The 17,439-nt window shown below is 45.8% G+C and overlaps 1 protein-coding gene across 1 annotated transcript in view; it reads right to left on the bottom strand.

Annotated features, from left to right (window-relative positions):
- pcsk5a (proprotein convertase subtilisin/kexin type 5a) overlaps positions 1–17,439 on the bottom strand; it is a gene marked incomplete at both ends in the record, with an annotated part of 120,863 nt that overhangs the window by 94,567 nt on the left and 8,857 nt on the right. The window contains 8 exons of the mRNA XM_084325006.1: positions 6,780–6,900; positions 12,775–12,878; positions 12,993–13,093; positions 13,860–14,138; positions 15,566–15,738; positions 15,961–16,049; positions 16,373–16,443; positions 17,189–17,329. Coding sequence (XP_084181132.1) covers positions 6,780–6,900; positions 12,775–12,878; positions 12,993–13,093; positions 13,860–14,138; positions 15,566–15,738; positions 15,961–16,049; positions 16,373–16,443; positions 17,189–17,329 — 1,079 coding nt within the window. The remainder of the gene's footprint in view (positions 1–6,779; positions 6,901–12,774; positions 12,879–12,992; positions 13,094–13,859; positions 14,139–15,565; positions 15,739–15,960; positions 16,050–16,372; positions 16,444–17,188; positions 17,330–17,439) is intronic.

The raw sequence follows: 17,439 nt of genomic DNA, 5'->3' as shown, positions 1-17,439 counted from the left end.
GTTAACCTTTCACTACCACACTACAGAATGTTAACCTTTCACTATCACACTACAGACGGTTAACCTTTCACTACCACACTACAGAAGGTTAACCTTTCACTACCACACTACAGAAGGTTAACCTTTCACTACCACACTACAGAAGGTTAACCCTTTCACTACCACACTACAGAAGGTTAACCCTTTCACTACCACACCACAGAAGGTTAACCCTTTCACTACCACTCTACGGAGGTTAACGCTTTCACTACCACACTACAGAAGGTTAACCCTTTCACTACCACACCACAGAAGGTTAACCCTTTCACTACCACAATACGGAAGGTTAACCTTTCACTACCACACTACAGAAGGTTAACCCTTTCACTATCACACTACAGAAGGTAAACCCTTTCACTACCACTCTACGGAAGGTTAACCTTTCACTACCACACTACAGCGGGTTAACCTTCTGTAGTGTGGTAGTGAAAGATTAACCTTCTGTAGTGTGGTAGTGAAAGGGTTAAAACAATGCAGGTGAGTGGGGAGATCCAAGCCGCGTGAGAGAAAGAGAGAGAGACATTTTACATTCATATCTTGTCATTTAGCTGACACTTTTATCCAAAGAAACTTACAAATAGTCAGCAAGTCAAGTCAAGTCAAGAGTTTTATTTGTCACGGCATACAAGCATACAGTGAAATGCGGGTGGTCATGCCCGCAGCGATTGTGCAATAATACAAGTAATAAAAATAAGAATAAGACATAGAATGAGACATAACAGGTATAATGTACATAAAGTTTACAAAAAGCATGGTAAAGACATGCTAAGGTCCTGCGATAGTACAATACAGTGATAGCTATGGGCACTGGGTCTTATGTACACTACTATACAATACTATACAATATACAGTTATACTATATATCCTTATGCTATCTTGCTATATCCATCTATTTCCTATACAAGAACCACTCCCATTCTTTTTTTAAAGTGACCTTTTCATTGTGTAAAGTGACCATTGAGTGTGTGCGTGTGCAGCGTGTGTGTGTTCGTGCTAAAGTGTCTGTTAGTGTGTGAGCGTTTACAGTATGTGTGTTGTGTGTGTGCTCATGTGTGCTTGTGTGTGGAGAGTTCAGTGTTCAAGACTCTGATGGCCTGGGGGAAGAAGCTGAGCCGAAGTCTCTCTGTCCTAGTTGCTGGTGTGCGCAGGCGTTTGCCTGACCGCAGCAGCTTGAACAGGCTGTTGTTGGGGTGGTGAGGGTCTTTCATTATTCTGCAGGCTCTGGATTTGCACCTCTTGTTATATAAGACCTGCAGGGGTGGTAGTGCAATATCCGTAGTACGCTCAGCTGAGCGCACCACTCTCTGTAGGGCCTTCTTGTCCTGTGCCTGTCATGGTCCCAGCCAGGGACCCTACCTGAACAATATGAACAGTGGCGTTCTGCCGCCCTCTGGTGGCCAAACGCAGCAACTCCAGATACTTAACCTCCTAGGTTTGCTGGATACTATTAATACTATGATTAATGCTGTGCTGCCTCTATTCATGTTGTGTTTCCCCGTTTTAGCTTGTGTTTAAAAGGTTATCTTTACATATGTTTCCTTTAAAGGTTCATCCCTTTACATATGTTTTCAGTAAGTGTTGATATCTTTACATATGTTTCCTTTTTTTTTTTTTTTTTTTTTTGATCCACTTTTTCTCCCATTTTTCTATATTTTCTCCCATCCCAATTTCGTATCATCCAATTCAACCCTCCCCTGTCACGAACGCTGTTTCTTGCCTCCCACAAGCCGGCTGCAATGTGGACTAAGTCATACATAGCACAAGTCCCCTCCGGTACTTGAGGTAACAGCAGTCGCATCTTTTCACCTGCGCAGCTCGATCTCTCAGTGTCGAGGAGTAACGCGTGGGAGGCTCACGCTGCCCCCGACGCCTGTAACTGTTCCGCAACAGTAAGTGACTTCCGGGGTAGGCCTGATTGGCCCCGACAGGCACGTGACGCGGCAAACTCAGGACGCGCAACGAGGCTGCTGAGAGCTGTCGCGCGGAAATAGGCTGTCTATTGCCATTCTCTAACACAAACTCTAACCTTAACCAGCTCCTTAACAGCGCCTAAACTTAACCGTTCTAACCTTAACCAACTCCGAAACAATGCCTAACCTTAACCTTAACCTTAACCATGCCTAACCTTAACCGGCGAAAGAATACACGTAAAAAAAAAAATCACGTTAAAAAAAAAAGATTTGATGGGATTCGAACTCACCAACAACGGACCGCAGGATCGCAGGACCGCTGCTCTGCCAGGTGAGCTGAAGCGCCGAATGAAAGTCATGGCGTATTTGGACGGTTACGTAATTCCGCAAGCTCTGCTGCTCGGCTCCGCGGAGCGTGCCGCGCGGCAGAGAAAGTTGCGCGTCACGTGCCTGTCGGGGCCAATCAGGCCTACCCCGGAAGTAACTTACTGTTGCGGATAAGCTATAAGCGCCCCCGACACTTCCTGATTCTACTGCGCAGGCGCACCAACCGACTTGTAGGAGTCGCTTGTTCACAACGCCCGATCCCCACCCTTCAGTTTCCCTCCCCGTAATACGGCCAATGTGTATTACTGCGGACGACCAGCTAAACTGAAAACAATGTGGAGAGCTGGATTCGAACACGCGAATCCTAGCGTCTCCACACTGGTGGCGAGTGCCTTGCCCACTACACCACCTAGCCGCCCTACATATGTTTCCTTTAAGGGTTCATCCCTTTACATATGTTTTCAATAAGTGTTAATATCTTTTCATATGTTTCCATCAAGGTTTATCCTTTACATATGTCTTCCAGTAAGATAATTCCTTTACACATGCCTTTATTTTTAGTGTGAGATTTCTTTTGACTAATTCTTTGTGTTCACCAGTCTTGGCCATGCCTGGCCTTAAACCAGCTGGCACTCATTGGTAATCACGGGCAGTATTTATTCCTGCCCGTTTCTCACATTCATTGTCGCGCCATTGTCATTGTTTTGTTTTGCAACATTGTGTTCGGTCACTCACTCTGTTCACTCCTGTATTTTCCCGTGAGTCCGTTCCTTATCCCTAGTCCACATTTTTCCAGCTCTGCTGAGTTTTATTTCCGGGTTTTACAGTTCGCTTTTGTTTGTAACCGTTTCAACGTGTATCCTTGTTTGCAACTGTTATAGTAAAAGCCTGTTCATTTTCATCCCGTCGTCTCTGCCTCTACTCTCTCTGCTCGTGTTCTGCATTTGGGGTCTCCTCACCTATTCCCACACCGAACCCTCACAGTGCCTTGCTGTTTCCATACCAGGCAGTGATGTTTCCAGTCAAGATGCTCTCTACAGCTCCGGAGTAGAAGGAATGGAGTATCTTCCCCGATACTCTGAACTTCCTTAACTGTCTCAGGTGGTAGAGGCGCTGCTTCGCCTTTTTTACGACTAAGTCTATGTGTGTTGTCCATGTCAGGTCCTCTGAGATGTGGACCCCCAGGTACTTAAAGCTGCTCACCCTGTCCACGGTAGCCCCGTTTATCCACAGTGGTGTGTGTGTCCCCTGCTGTGTTCTCCTAAAATCCACGATCAGCTCCTTGGTTTTACCAATGTTCAGGAGCAGGCTGTTGTCCTGACACCAGCGTGCCAGTAAATCAACCTCCTCCCGGTAGGCCTTCTCATCGTTGACAGAGATCAGCCCCACCACCACTGTGTCGTCCGCAAACTTCACTATGGAGTTGGAGCTGAACCTGGCCACACAGTCCTGCGTGTAGAGTGAATACAGCAGGGGGCTCAGAACACAGCCCTGGGGGGACCCGATACTCAGGGTGATGGTGTTGGAGGTCTGACCCCCCACCCTGACCGCCTGAGGCCTTTCACTCAGAAAGTCCAGTATCCAGGCACTCAGAGCGGAGCTCAGACCCAGCTCGATCAGCTTGTCCACCAGTCTGGTGGGGACTATGGTGTTGAATGCTGAGCTACAGTCAATGAACAACAGTCTCCCATAGCCCCCCTGCTGGCTGTCTAGGTGAGAGAGGGTGATGTGTAGTACCTGAGAGACCGCATCATCAGTGGACCTGTTTGACCTGTATACAAATTGCAAAGGGTCCATATCACTGGGGAGGGAGGCACAAATGTAATCCTTAACCAGCCTCTCAAAACATTTCATGACCACAGAGGTGAGTGCCACTGGTCTGTAGTCATTAAGACCTGCTGGGGAGGATTTTTTTGGTAACGGGATTATAGTGGACACCTTGAAGCAGGCAGGGACCACGGACTTAGCCAGGGATAGATTGAATATGGTGGTGAACACTGGGGCTAGCTGGTTAGCACAAGACTTAAGTATCCGTCCTGTTATCCCATCTGGGCCAGCTGCTTTTCGGGTGTTCACCTGCATAAATGCTCTTCTCACACTGTGTTCCGTCAATGAGAGAGTGCCCCCCCCCGCGGATGTCCCCCCCCCCTCCACGACGGCCGGTGCGTCAGTGACGTCGTTAGCCGGTGAGCTAGCGTCGCCACTGTTTGCACCAAACCGCGCGTAGAAGGAGTTGAGTTGGTCCGCGAGAGAGGCGTCGGCACTCCGGATTGAGGGGGCGCTGACTTTGTAGTCAGTTATCGTCCATAGTCCTCGCCATAAACCTCTTGTGTCGTTCTGGGCCATTTGTGCCTCCATCTTGCCAGCGTATGTCCTCTTACCAAGCTTTATGGCCTTGCGCAGAGTATAGACTGTAGCCTTATACTCATCCATATTTCCTGACGCTCTGCCTAGGTTATAAGCAGTGGTGCGAGCATTCAGGGCCACTCGGATAGAATTGTCAACCCACGGTTTCTGGTTCGGGAAGATCCGAACCATTTTCGTGGGTACAATGCTATCGGCTAGTGATGTTATGAAACTGACAACAACATCAGCAAACTCACTGACGTCACTGGAGCTCCCCTGAAGCATTCCCCAATCGACGTCATCGAGTGCGTCCTGTAGCGTGGCCTCTGATTGGTCGGACCACTTCTTTACCTCATGTGACACGACAGCATCACGTGATCTCTGCCGGTAGGCGGGATAAGCAATATGGCATTGTGATCCGATGTGCTTGTTGAACCAGCTAATGGAGGGGCTGGTATTGCCTTGTAACCGGTTCTAAACGGGGTATAACAATGATCAAGCGTATTTCCTCCCCTGGTGGTGCAAGCGATGTGCTGAAAGAAGTTTGGCATCACCTTCTTCAGATTCGCCTGGTTGAAGTCGCCGGCTATGATCATTGTGTGCTTGATCTGTTGCTTGTTTAGATGTCCCTGTAGATCCGCCAGGGCCCTGGCGGTATCTGCTTGTGGTGGGATGTACACTGCCATCATGATAATGGCGGTGAATTCTCGGGGGAGGTAAAACGGGCGACATTGTATGGACAGATGTTCCAGGTCCGGCGAGCATGAACGTGAAAGTATCTTTACTTACTTCGGATTGACCCAGTTGTTGTTGGTCAATGCTCTTACCGGATTCTTCTGTACGGTCCGCTCGGAAGACGGAGAAGGAATCCGACGGAGAGATGATGTGATCTGGAGTTGTTGCCTTCAGCCATGTCTCCGTGAAACACATAATGTTGCAATCTCTCACGTCTCGATCGAAGCGGACCCTCGCACGGAGATCGTCCACCTTATTCTCCAGCGAACGGACGTTTGCCAGCAGAATTGAGGGAATCGCCGGCCGGTAAGGAAAACTTTTCAGTCTTTTCCTAATTCCGCTTCTGCGTCCTCTATGTTTCCGTTTGATCGCACCGCCATTGTCTCTGCTGCTGTTGTTGTCCCGTCGAATCTCCGGTGGCCAGTTTTGGCAAAAAGTGTTGTTAAACCCGTCTTTCAGGCCGGAGTTTAAGTCTGCCAGTGACTGGCGATCATATTTCGTCCATGCCAGCGTGGTTTCTATAAAAAAAGTACTAAAAATAAACACAATAACAAAAAGTACGCACAATCGTCACGGAGCTGACCAGACGGCGACTAGCCTTGACCACGCCATCATCATCATCAAGAGAGTTAGCTAAGGGTCAGTGGCATTGTTCGTCAAATAGTATCGAACTTGAGTGTTACACTCTGAGTGCATAGTAGTATAGACATATTAGCAAGATAGGTAGTAGTATAGTAGTAAAATACATAATAGTAAAAAGACAGTAAGAAGGTTCATTCTGTCCTGACTGTGGTGGGAAGTTCGTTCCACCATAGTGGAGCAAGCACCGAGAATAGCCTGCTACGCTTTGATGACCCCTCTGGAGCTCGAATAGGAGTGGGTCTGAGGCAGTAGCCAGAAGATGCAGAGAGAGAGAGAGAGAGAGAGAGAGAGAGAGAGAGAGAGAGAGAGAGAGAGAGAGAGAGAGAGAGAGAGAGAGAGAGAGAGAGAGAGAGAGAGAGAGAGAGAGAGAGAGAGAGAGAGAGAGAGAGAGAGAGAGAAATGAAAAGAGAAGAAATGAGATACCCTCATCTCGCACCTTGTTGCCCATCTGCGCATGTCCAGAGTTAATTATATTGTTATATTGTTTTCACTTTCTTTTTATTATTTTTTTTTTTTTTTTTTTTACTTCTCCACTGTACTATAATTCTGTGACCTGTACCATGTCTTCTACACAGTAAATGCTCAAATGGACTCAGTTTGAGTAAAATTTACTCTGTAGCCTACTACCTGTACCTCCTCTCCCCCCTCCCCCATGCTGATATGATGCCTGAATTTCCCCCAAGGGGATCAATAAAGGAATATCTTATCTTATAAACAGGGAGGAATGGAGGGAACTGTTGCTTCTCGGTGGAGACGGGAGGAGGTATTGGTCCTGTGTACCTGCTGAGCTGGCCGGGAGCCTCCTCGACACACGCACGCTGGGGCGGAACCTGCCTCCATCGCTCTGCCTCCTTCACCATGCCCTCTGCATCCAGGAGGCCGAAACCATACAGGTGGCTCACTGACGAACAGACGACCAGACAGTAATACACCCACCCAACACAGACACACACACACACACACACACACACACACACACACACACACACACACACACACACACACACACACACACACACACACACACACACACACACACACACACACACACACACACACACACACACACACACACACACACATCATATATTCGTTGTTTGGTCTAAACAATATATTTTCCCTTGTTTTTCCCGGCAACTACACTGTGTAGCAGTGTTAATTTTGTCAACGAAAATGATGACGAAAGATGTCCGTCAACAAAGCTTTTTCCCGCGACGACAACGAGACTGGACGTCACGTTAATGTTGATCATGTGACACTAACGTGACTAAATAATTAATTAAATATCGTTGACAACAACTGAGGACACAAAAATGTTGTTTACAAAAACCATGACGAATTCTCTCTTCATTTATGTTGACTAAAACAAGATGAGACGGGTTAAGCTCTGCAGCGTTTATGGCTAAAAGCCAAGCTACATACGTGAGGCTAAAAACCGCGTCCCAGATCTCTCGTGACTACAGCTTATACCAATAACCATGAACGGAATCTGCTACTCTCTCAACACTCCTGCGGCAAAAGAACATAGCATTTAAGACGACGGAGGCTGAGAGGATGGCTAGGCTGCGACTGCGAGAAGAGCTAATAGCCTGGGAGTCGGGACCTATATCCCAGACACAGACTTGCTCTCTTTCATCTGTGTACACCCACTACTATCAACATTACACATGGATAGACAAGGACAAGACCACGTTCACTTAAAAAGGTAATGTTGGTATGAAAAGAAAAGAAACAGACGAGTACTAACACTGAGATTGACCCTGCTATAAGTTGTTATGAACCCCTTTAGCGCTTGAAGTGCACTAAAACATCGTAATGACTTTTTATTTTTCATATAATGTTGGGTACATGCTCAGTAGAGTTAGAACGCTCCCAGTCTTAGGGGCTGTGATATTTTGTTACCACACTTTATGCACATAGAAGTGCGGTGGCAGGTTCGCTAATCTAATGTTGTTAGCCGAATGCTCTGATGGGGGCCGCCATTTTAAGGTTAAAGTGACGTCAGCGATCGACGGTACGACTCGACGGACAAAAGGGAATGTGTGTGACGTGTGTGAAATTTGTACAGTAGGTCCCAGTGAGAATTGTAATCAGTGTGTACTGTGTATTTACACTACCCTAATGTTGCTTTGTTGGTTAAAAAAAATAAGCAATTTAAATCAGAATATGTTCCATTCCATGTCTGACTATTTCTGAATCTATTGACCATTTCAAGGAATGTTTGGTTACTATTGGGCTTCTAGCCTTCTACTGAACTTATTGTGAATCAGCTGATAGGGTTTTGGCTAGACTATACTTAATAAATAGAATTGCATTATTTACAATATAAAAATATAAAATGCCTTTTTTTCATTAGCGAAAACTAGACAAAAATCATCAGTTTTCTGCGACTAAATCTAGACAAAAACAAAAAAGACAAAATTGAGACTAACACTGACTAAGACTAAAATGCTCAGACATTTAGTTAACTAAAACTGACTAAACGAAAAATAAATGCAGATGACTAAATATGATGAAAAGGAAAAAGGAGCACTTGACACATGACTAAGACTAAAACAAAAAGGAAAATAGCTGCCAAAATTAACACTGCTGTGTGAGTGTATTGAGATGGGACCCTATTAACTGTTACACTGCTGAACGGCATGCTGGGTAGCATAACAGTCTGTTAGCGGCTGGGAGAACAGAAAAGAAAGATGAAGAAAGAGAGACCGGAGATGTTGCATTGTAGCAACGTTTTGTACGTTTGCCATGTTGTTTCACTAAGCTCACACATTTCAAGCATCAGTGAAGTAACGTTCAGAATGAATGCTTTTGTTCCCGGAAATACGCTAGCCTGGTCCGCTAGTGTTAGTTGTTAGCAGTGACAGCAGCCAGCTAGCTCTCTTGTTGGATTATCTCACGTTTGTTAAGTAAAAACAAAACCATATGTTTTTTATTAGTATTCGAATAGTTGCCAGTTTCAAGTTTCAAGTTTGTTTACTATTTGTCACATATAAAATATAGGGTGACCATATTTTGATTTCCAAAAAAGAGGACATGCTGGCCCCAGCCTCGAGATACTTAATGATACTTTGCACAATCGAAGCAGGCATGGCCACCTTCATTTCATTATGTCTTGTGTATGTACTGTACTGTATGTGATGAATAAACCTCTTGAATCTTGAATCTCTACTCAAAGTTTACTCAAAGATGCCTTTATTGTTTTAACCTCTCAACATGCACCCAGAAAAGCGGCATTTTTTTTTTAATAATAATCACTTTTAGTGCTAATGAGTAACATAGGGCTGAACATGAGTTGAACTTGTGTACTCACGTTTTTGTGTAGTATAGTTGCAATATTCCAAAATAATATATATTTTTTGAATAAGCTGGAAAACACCGCAAATCCATAGCCTGAAGTCTTATGTGTGTTGTCGGGCCTTACAAATACATTTGATTTTGATTTGATTATCAATAAGGTAGGATATCTGGAACACACAAACACACTATTTTTTAAATCACATGCCATGAAACTCTGGGACCTGGCTGAATTTAAGACTGCACAAATCATGTTTAAAGCACGAAACAATTCACTCCCGGGTAACATCCAAAAATTCTGTTATAGAGAGGGGGGTTACAATTTAGAGGAGAGTCTAACTTCAAGAAACAGGCTGTTGATTCAACAATGTATGTATATTTCAGTTTGTGGAGTGAATATGAGTTGCATAAGATAATAGAGTGTGAAGGTATAGTGAATACTGTCTATCTGTATGTCATGTATGTCATTATATGTTATGATGAATTGAAAATGGGGGACCCTGATGTAAACAAGATGAAAGTCTTTCTCTGGTCTGCATCCCCTTAACTTTCAGTGCCGGCCGTGTTTTCCTTTTTACCCCGTTGAATGCCACCATCCACGGCCAATGTTAACGTTAATATCGCCTAATCTATGTTTTAAATTATGGCTATGTGTCTAATCTGCCCGTCGCTTATCAAAGACTCATTTTCCAGTCAACATTGGCAAGGCAGATTGTATTTTTATCGCTTCATTTCCGTTTGATAGCATTTTGAAAATCACCCATTTTCCGGGGAAAAACAACCCATGCCTATGATAATCGCCTTTTACTGGAATATTCCAGAAGGTTGTCATTTGTCGGCCTATTTATGAATTGTTTTCAAATAAACGCTAGATGATCGATAGTATGTGTGCGCACGCACGCTCGTGCCGTTCGCTGATAATCGCTGCTCTTATTTCCTCATGGCTTTTACAGTCAAAACAGCCATATCACATATCACATAAACGCTTATATATCCGTGAAAACGAGTCTGATTATCCTAACACTGATAACATAGATTCCTTACCTGAGGTCAGATGGTATCCAAATGGTTTATTCCAATTTCCGATCGCCATTCGAAAAAATCGATAAATGTATAGATCCATCGTGTGTACAGTATAACACATGATCCGCGCGGCTCAGAAGCTCCAGAATGAACTCTGGTAGACCCCGGCTGCATCAGTGAGAAGTAAAATGTGGAGTCAGAAATCCGTTCTCCCATTCACTTTCATTGAGTCCATTCCAAAAGGGTGATTTACCATCTGGGAGACGATAGTGGGCGCTTTTTTCACATCTGAGAGCCGGCGGTCCCTGGATCTCCAACGGTAGGCTCGCGTGATGCAATATGATTTCAGATCGCTAATAAAAAAAAATAAAAATAAATACCCAAGAATACTCGTGACCGTGGCATTCAACGGTCGGGGCGTAAACCCGAGAAAAGCCGTGAGTGGCACTCAAAGTGATTGTGTGTATTGAGTTTTCAATCAATCAATCAATCAATCAAGGGGGTAGGAATATATACGTTTACACTTCATCCTACTCCTGCTTGTTTGTTTTTTAATGTGTTTATTACTTGTTTTTTATTATAATTTATTTTCAATTTATGTTCGAAATAAATAAACGCATTCATTCAAGATATTGTGTGAGCAAAAGTATAGTTAATTTACTCATACAGTATGTACATCCTCTGGCCTCGCGTGAATCTCACAGCTGTGCCCGCACAGTGCAATACTCCAATTCAGCCATTGGCAAATCAGCCATTGGGTGGGTGGCGCTGCTGAGCGGCCCTCACAGCGCGGCCGTCAGAGCGCGGCCCTGAGAGCGCCGCTGGCTCTGCGGCTCTGCAGCTGCATGCTTCTCCGGGAGTCCGGGGTGATAATCTGGCGTGCCGCGTAAAAAGTCGCACGCCTGACATATCGGCATGTAACTCGATAACCGAGGCACGGATTTTGGCGATTCAGATGGCATTCGAACGGCAACGAATTGCGCTTTAATTCTGTAATTTATATGTTCGGCGAAAAATGCAGTCCCGAGCCTTCAGATGCTCGCAAAGGGCCGTGAAACTGAAACTGAAACTGAAAAACAATGAAACCCGGACATTACCATGAATTTATAACCCCCCCCCCGGACGCCCCGGACAGGGCGTGAAAAGAGGACATGTCCGGGCAAAAGAGGACGTTTGGTCACCCTATAAAATACATGTACTTTACGGTGAAATGCTCAGATTGGACATAAAACACTGACCATTCTGTGTCAGGAGCACTGATACATCACAGAAAAACAAACAAGGAAAGACTTCACACACTCCCAGGACTTCATAGGATTCCAGCAGCGCTGTTTTCAGAGTGTCTCATGGGTTCAAAGGCTTCCTGTTTTTCCATCGTCTTAGTGAAAAGTGCTGAGGGAGCACTTTCCAAAACATGCTTATCCAGCCTTATCTTCACAAGCCTTGGTCGGATTAAAATCAATAAGTCATCGCTATATTCTTCATATTCTCTCTGAACTTTTGCTCCAAAATAGGATATCCACCATTAAAAAAAAATAAAGAACTCTGTCCATGTATATACATAATATATATATCATATTAAATATATACTATACAATTATTGTTCACATGAAAGTTAAACACACTAATTCACTTTTTTTTTTACCTATGATAGCATCTCAACTGTGACATTTTGGAGTACATGGTCTAATTGACCTATCTCAAACCCTTTTTTTTTTTTTACTTTTTCTCCTCCTTTTTTCTGTGTTTTTCTCCCATCCCAATTTCCTCTCGTGCCAATTCTCCCTCCCCTGTCCTGATCGTTGCTCGCACGTGCCCCCCACTGGCCGGTCGTAGGGAGGGTTGATAGATACTATCGCATGTCCCCTCCGATACATGTGGAGTCAGCCAGCCACTTCTTTTCACCTGCCAGCGCGGACTCTCATTGGCGAGGTGTAAAGTGTGGGAGGCTCACACTACCCCCGCCATTTCCTGTCCTTGCTGTCCAGGCGCCCTGACCGACCTGTAGGAGTCGCTGTTTACAACGACCAGATTACCACCCACCAGCTTCCCTCCCGCTGACTCTGCCAATCGATACCAGTGTCTCTCGCGTTGGTGACGAGCGCAATGTCCACTGCGCCACCCAGCCGCCCTAAACCCGCCCTCTTTTCTTGATCCTCCAATCACAACTCTCGCTTCCCTCTGGATCAAGAAAAGAGGGGAGGAGATTGAGATAGGTCCAGTATCAGTTTTCTTTTATTATTATAATTATTTTTTAAATATATACGTATGTTTGTTTTTCTAATGGATATATCGCCTTTCGGAGAGAAAATCCTTCACATTTTGATTGATCGAGAAGATCCTTCAATTGTAAATGTTGCACGCAAAGATCACCAACAATGTCATGTTTAAATCGATCATCATTATGGAAAGAAATAGGCTACCGGAGCTGAAAGAAATCAAACGAACAAAATACCCTTGTATCCAGCGCCGTTAGTGCGCCAGTCCGGAGCGTTGAGGTGAGCGGACTGCGAGGTCTTAACGATAATGTGCTGCACGTCTCTCCACGTCAGCTGGGGGCTGTGATGGGGAAGAGTCAAACAGACAGAGACCAATTGACCGATCATACCTATTGATTGCTAATGTGGTTATGTATTGATTTTGTGTGTGTGTGTGTGTGGGGGAGCTGGTTACTTGGCGTCCAAGGCGAGAGCGATGACCCCTGCAGCCATGGGGGCGGAGAACGAAGTCCCTGAGTGATTCCTGTGACAACCCTGCTTTACATCCAAGGTGACCTGTCGATACAAGGGACCCTGTGAGGATAGGATACCAGTGCCTTGTTCTTACTTATATTGAAATTCTTTATTAGGAAAGCCCCTTGAGATACAGTATACAGTGTAGAGAGGGTCCCAAAACCTGTTACTTGTGTTTTAGTTACGGATGCAACAATACCGATACCGATGTTCTGGGCTAAAGAAGAATTTACTAAAAATCTATACCAGCAGCACAATGTATAATTCATCAGAAATCATCAGATCAAAGTGACTCGAAGCATCTCTCTAATGCAGAGAAAGGGATTATATCTCTTAGTCCGATGACCCCAAACGAATGGCTTGAGTCAATAGTGTAAAAGTAATGAATTGGATCAGTACGCGGTATCGTCCGATGCGAGTTTAGGATCGATATTGGAAGTGAGAAGGTGCAATCAGTGGTAATGTATAGACTATCACAGCTCTTTGTTATTGACAAACGATTGTGTGTACTGTGTACCTCTCCTCGTGACGCAGTGTGCAACGATTGACAATCTCAAACACCTCCCCTCTTTTCTTGATAATAATAATAAACCGTATTTGTATAGCACCATTCATACAAGCAGCCCAAAGTGCTTCACAGCGGCGATGTAGCCACAAAATAGACATAGGCATAAAATGAGCATAACCTATTTATAGACAGGCATACGATGAGCCGAGAATTGATATTCAATTTAGATTTCTGTCATTAAAATCTATATAAAAAAGATTGTGTCCAACCCCCAAGAGGGGCCCCTGCACATGTCCCCACCCACACCGTCACCTCCAGGGTCCGAGGCCCTCCTGATCGTCCCCCAACATCTTCTTCACTCACCAGCCCCGAGCTCTCCGTCTCCCCGTCGCCGCCGTACGCCGTGGCCAGGGTGGAGGGGCACTCCTCCAGGTAGCCGGGCCTGCCTCCACCCTGGGTGCTGCTGCTGATGGAGACGGTGTAGATGCTGCTGGCGTAGCCGTCGCAGGAGCAGTGGTCCCCCCGACGCCCCCCGCTCCCCGACGCCCAGATGAACACGGACCCCCTCCCCTGCCTGCCCTGAGATTAATGGGGGGGGGGGGCAGACAGGAGGGATTCATTTATTAATGATATTTACATATTGATAAGAAGATAAAGATGAGCCCTTGAAGTAAATATACAGCCGGAGGTTAGAGGCACAGTCGGAAGCAAACATGAAACACACAGGCGCGCGCACACACACACACAACCGTGAACATACACGCTTACAAGTGCACACACACACACAACCGTGAACATACACGCTTACAAGTGCACACACACACACACAACCGTGAACATACACGCTTACAAGTGCACACACACAACCGTGAACATACACGCTTACAAGTGCACACACACACAACCGTGAACATACACGCTTACAAGTGCACACACACACACAACCGTGAACATACACGCTTACAAGTGCACACACACACACACAACCGTGAACATACACGCTTACAAGTGCACACACACACACACAACCGTGAACATACACGCTTACAAGTGCACACACACACACAACCGTGATCATACACGCTTACAAGCGCACACACACACACACAACCGTGAACATACACGCTTACAAACGCACGCACACACAGAACCGTGAACATACACGCTTACAAACGCGCACACACACACACACATAACCGTGAACATACGCGCTTACAAACTCACACACACACACACACACACAAACCGTGAACATACACCCTTACAAACGCACACACACACACAACCGTAAACATACTCGCTTACAAGCGCGCACACACACACACACATAACCGTGAACATACCGGTACTCGCTTACAAGCGTGCACACACACGCACACATAACCGTGAACATACTCGCTTACAAGCACACACGCCCACACACAAACATACTTGCTTAGAAGCGCACACACAAAACCGTGAACATACTTGCTTACAAGCGCACACACACAAACACATTCATACCATACCATACAAATGACACGCACAGCAACCTACACACTCATACATACACTCACATACTCACATATACACTCACATATACACGCACATACACTCACATACTCACATATACACTAACATATACACACATACACTCACATACTCACACATACTCACATACACTCACATACACTCACATATACACTCACATAATCACTCACATACACTCACATATACACTCACATACACTCACATACTCACATATACACTCACATAATCACTCACATACACTCACATATACACTCACATACACTCACATACTCACATATACACTCACATATACACTCACATACACTCACATACACTCACATGCGAGTTTCCCTCTCTCCCTTATATAAACACAAACACACAAGCAAACAAGACCTTCTCTCTCTCTCTCTCTCTCTCTCTCTCTCTCTCTCTCTCTCTCTCTCTCTCTCTCTCTCTCTCTCTCTCTCTCTCTCTCTCTCTCTCTCTCTCTCTCTCACTGTTTGAATGCCGTTCTGCAGAGCAAGGCGAGCCAGAGGCCCGGGTCCCTCCAAAGTCATCCCGTCATCCTCGGGCCCCCAGCTGGCAGAGTAGATATCAATGTGCTGTGGCCTGAAGCTCAGCGATTGGGCCTCCACCGCGTCCGTCACATCTCCGTCCAGCATGCGGATGCCTGCAGATTTTACGGTACATGGGGGGAGGGGGGGGGCGGGACTTTGATATACTCAACATTCATTCATGATATTGTGTCTTTTGGTCCCCTCTGACCTCCAGGTGCCCTTCAGATCAACCCGGTAGCCATGTGTGTGTAGGTGTGTGTGTGTGTATGTGTGTGTGTGTGTGTGTGTGTGTGTGTGTGTGTGTGTGTGTGTGTCGTTGTCTCACACAGACTCACCTCCTATCCTGGCGTGGAAGGAAACTCCCACGGTGCATTGCGAGTTATTTGCGGCAGCGGCAACGATCCCCGCGCATTCAGTCCCATGGCTTCCGGGGGGGGGGGGGGGGGGGGGGGGAAGAGAGAGAGAGAGACACGAGGTTAGATACATATGCATGAGGAGGAGACAGGCTATATTTGCGCTACATCACACCCGTGAATAGACATAATTCACGCGGGTGCGTATGAATATTCATGATGTGCATGTAATTACTGGAAACGGAGAGAGAGAGAGGATAAGCGTGTGCGTGAATCGAAGCATAGCTATAATAAAAGCGAGCAGGGTGGGTGGGTGGGTGGGTGGGTGGGTGGGGGGTGCGAGGCGCATGCTGCAGAGTGTGAAGCGCTTGTTGGAGGTGAGAGGGACACTGACTAGTTACTGGAGTCGTACGCGGGGGGAGGACCTCGGCTGCCGGCGCTCACGTCGTAGCTGGCGAGAGGGTCCTGGAAGAGATGAAAGCAGGGTTCCCACAGACATTGCAAAATGAAATTCAAGGACTTTCGAGGACTTTTCCAAGCACTATTTTCCATTTTAAAAGGGCATTTAAAAGGAGACACTTCACTTTTAAATGCTGTTGTTATAGAAAAGAAAATCGGATCCAATATTTATGGCTTAAAAGTTTAAAACCCAATTCCCGACAATTAGATACACTTTAAATAAAAAATAGTATATTTCTTGATTCAGACATTTTTTATCATGGATGAACACAACTTTTTTTTTTTATTTTTTTTTTTTTTATCTTTTTTCCCCTCCTTTTTCCTCCGATTTTCTTTTTTAAGCACTTTGTTAAAAGAATTTGCTGTTTTCGAAGAATTCCAAGCCTTGACTTTTTTTTGGTCAAAGATCAAGCACTTTAAGCACTTCAAGGACCTTGTGCGAACCCTGGATGAAAGACAGTCAGTGTGGAGGAGCTTGTAAAAAGGAAAAACGCCAGTGATGGCCATCTCTCCCTATCCCCCCCGACAGAGCATTATTCACCAGTCAGCTGGGCGGTAAAAGTGGATCAGACATTTAATGTCCATTTCAATACCACTCCGCTGACCTTTTACCGAACCTCTGGCCAAAAAAGCTCCGCCTGCAATATCTGTCTCCGCTCCGTGCTCCCACACCCGAGAGCTCTGCCAAATTGCTTATGATTAATGCCCTCTCCTCCCGGGGAAGAGTGTCCCGTCAACCGGGTGCACTTACATAATTTGGCTTGAGATCCGGATGCTCTCCGTCGATGCCGTCGTCCAGGACCGACACGACCACGCCTTGCCCGGTGTGCCCCCTCCTCCAGGCCCCCTCGATGTTCATGCTAAGCTGGCATTTGGAGTCGTCGCCGCAGTGCTGTGGGGGGGGGGGGGGGGGGGGGGGGGAGGATATCAATGTAACCTTGGAGAGAATAACACAAGGGGATATACTACTACTGGGCTGTCTGTCTGTGTGTGTGTGTGTGT

The sequence above is a fragment of the Notolepis coatsorum genome, assembly GCF_963971535.1.
Source record: "Notolepis coatsorum genome assembly, chromosome: 11".
In the NCBI taxonomy this organism is placed as follows: Eukaryota; Metazoa; Chordata; class Actinopteri; order Aulopiformes; family Paralepididae; genus Notolepis; species Notolepis coatsorum.
The sequence above is the reverse complement of the archived record's forward strand: the minus strand, read 5'-3'. Positions and strand labels throughout refer to the sequence as shown.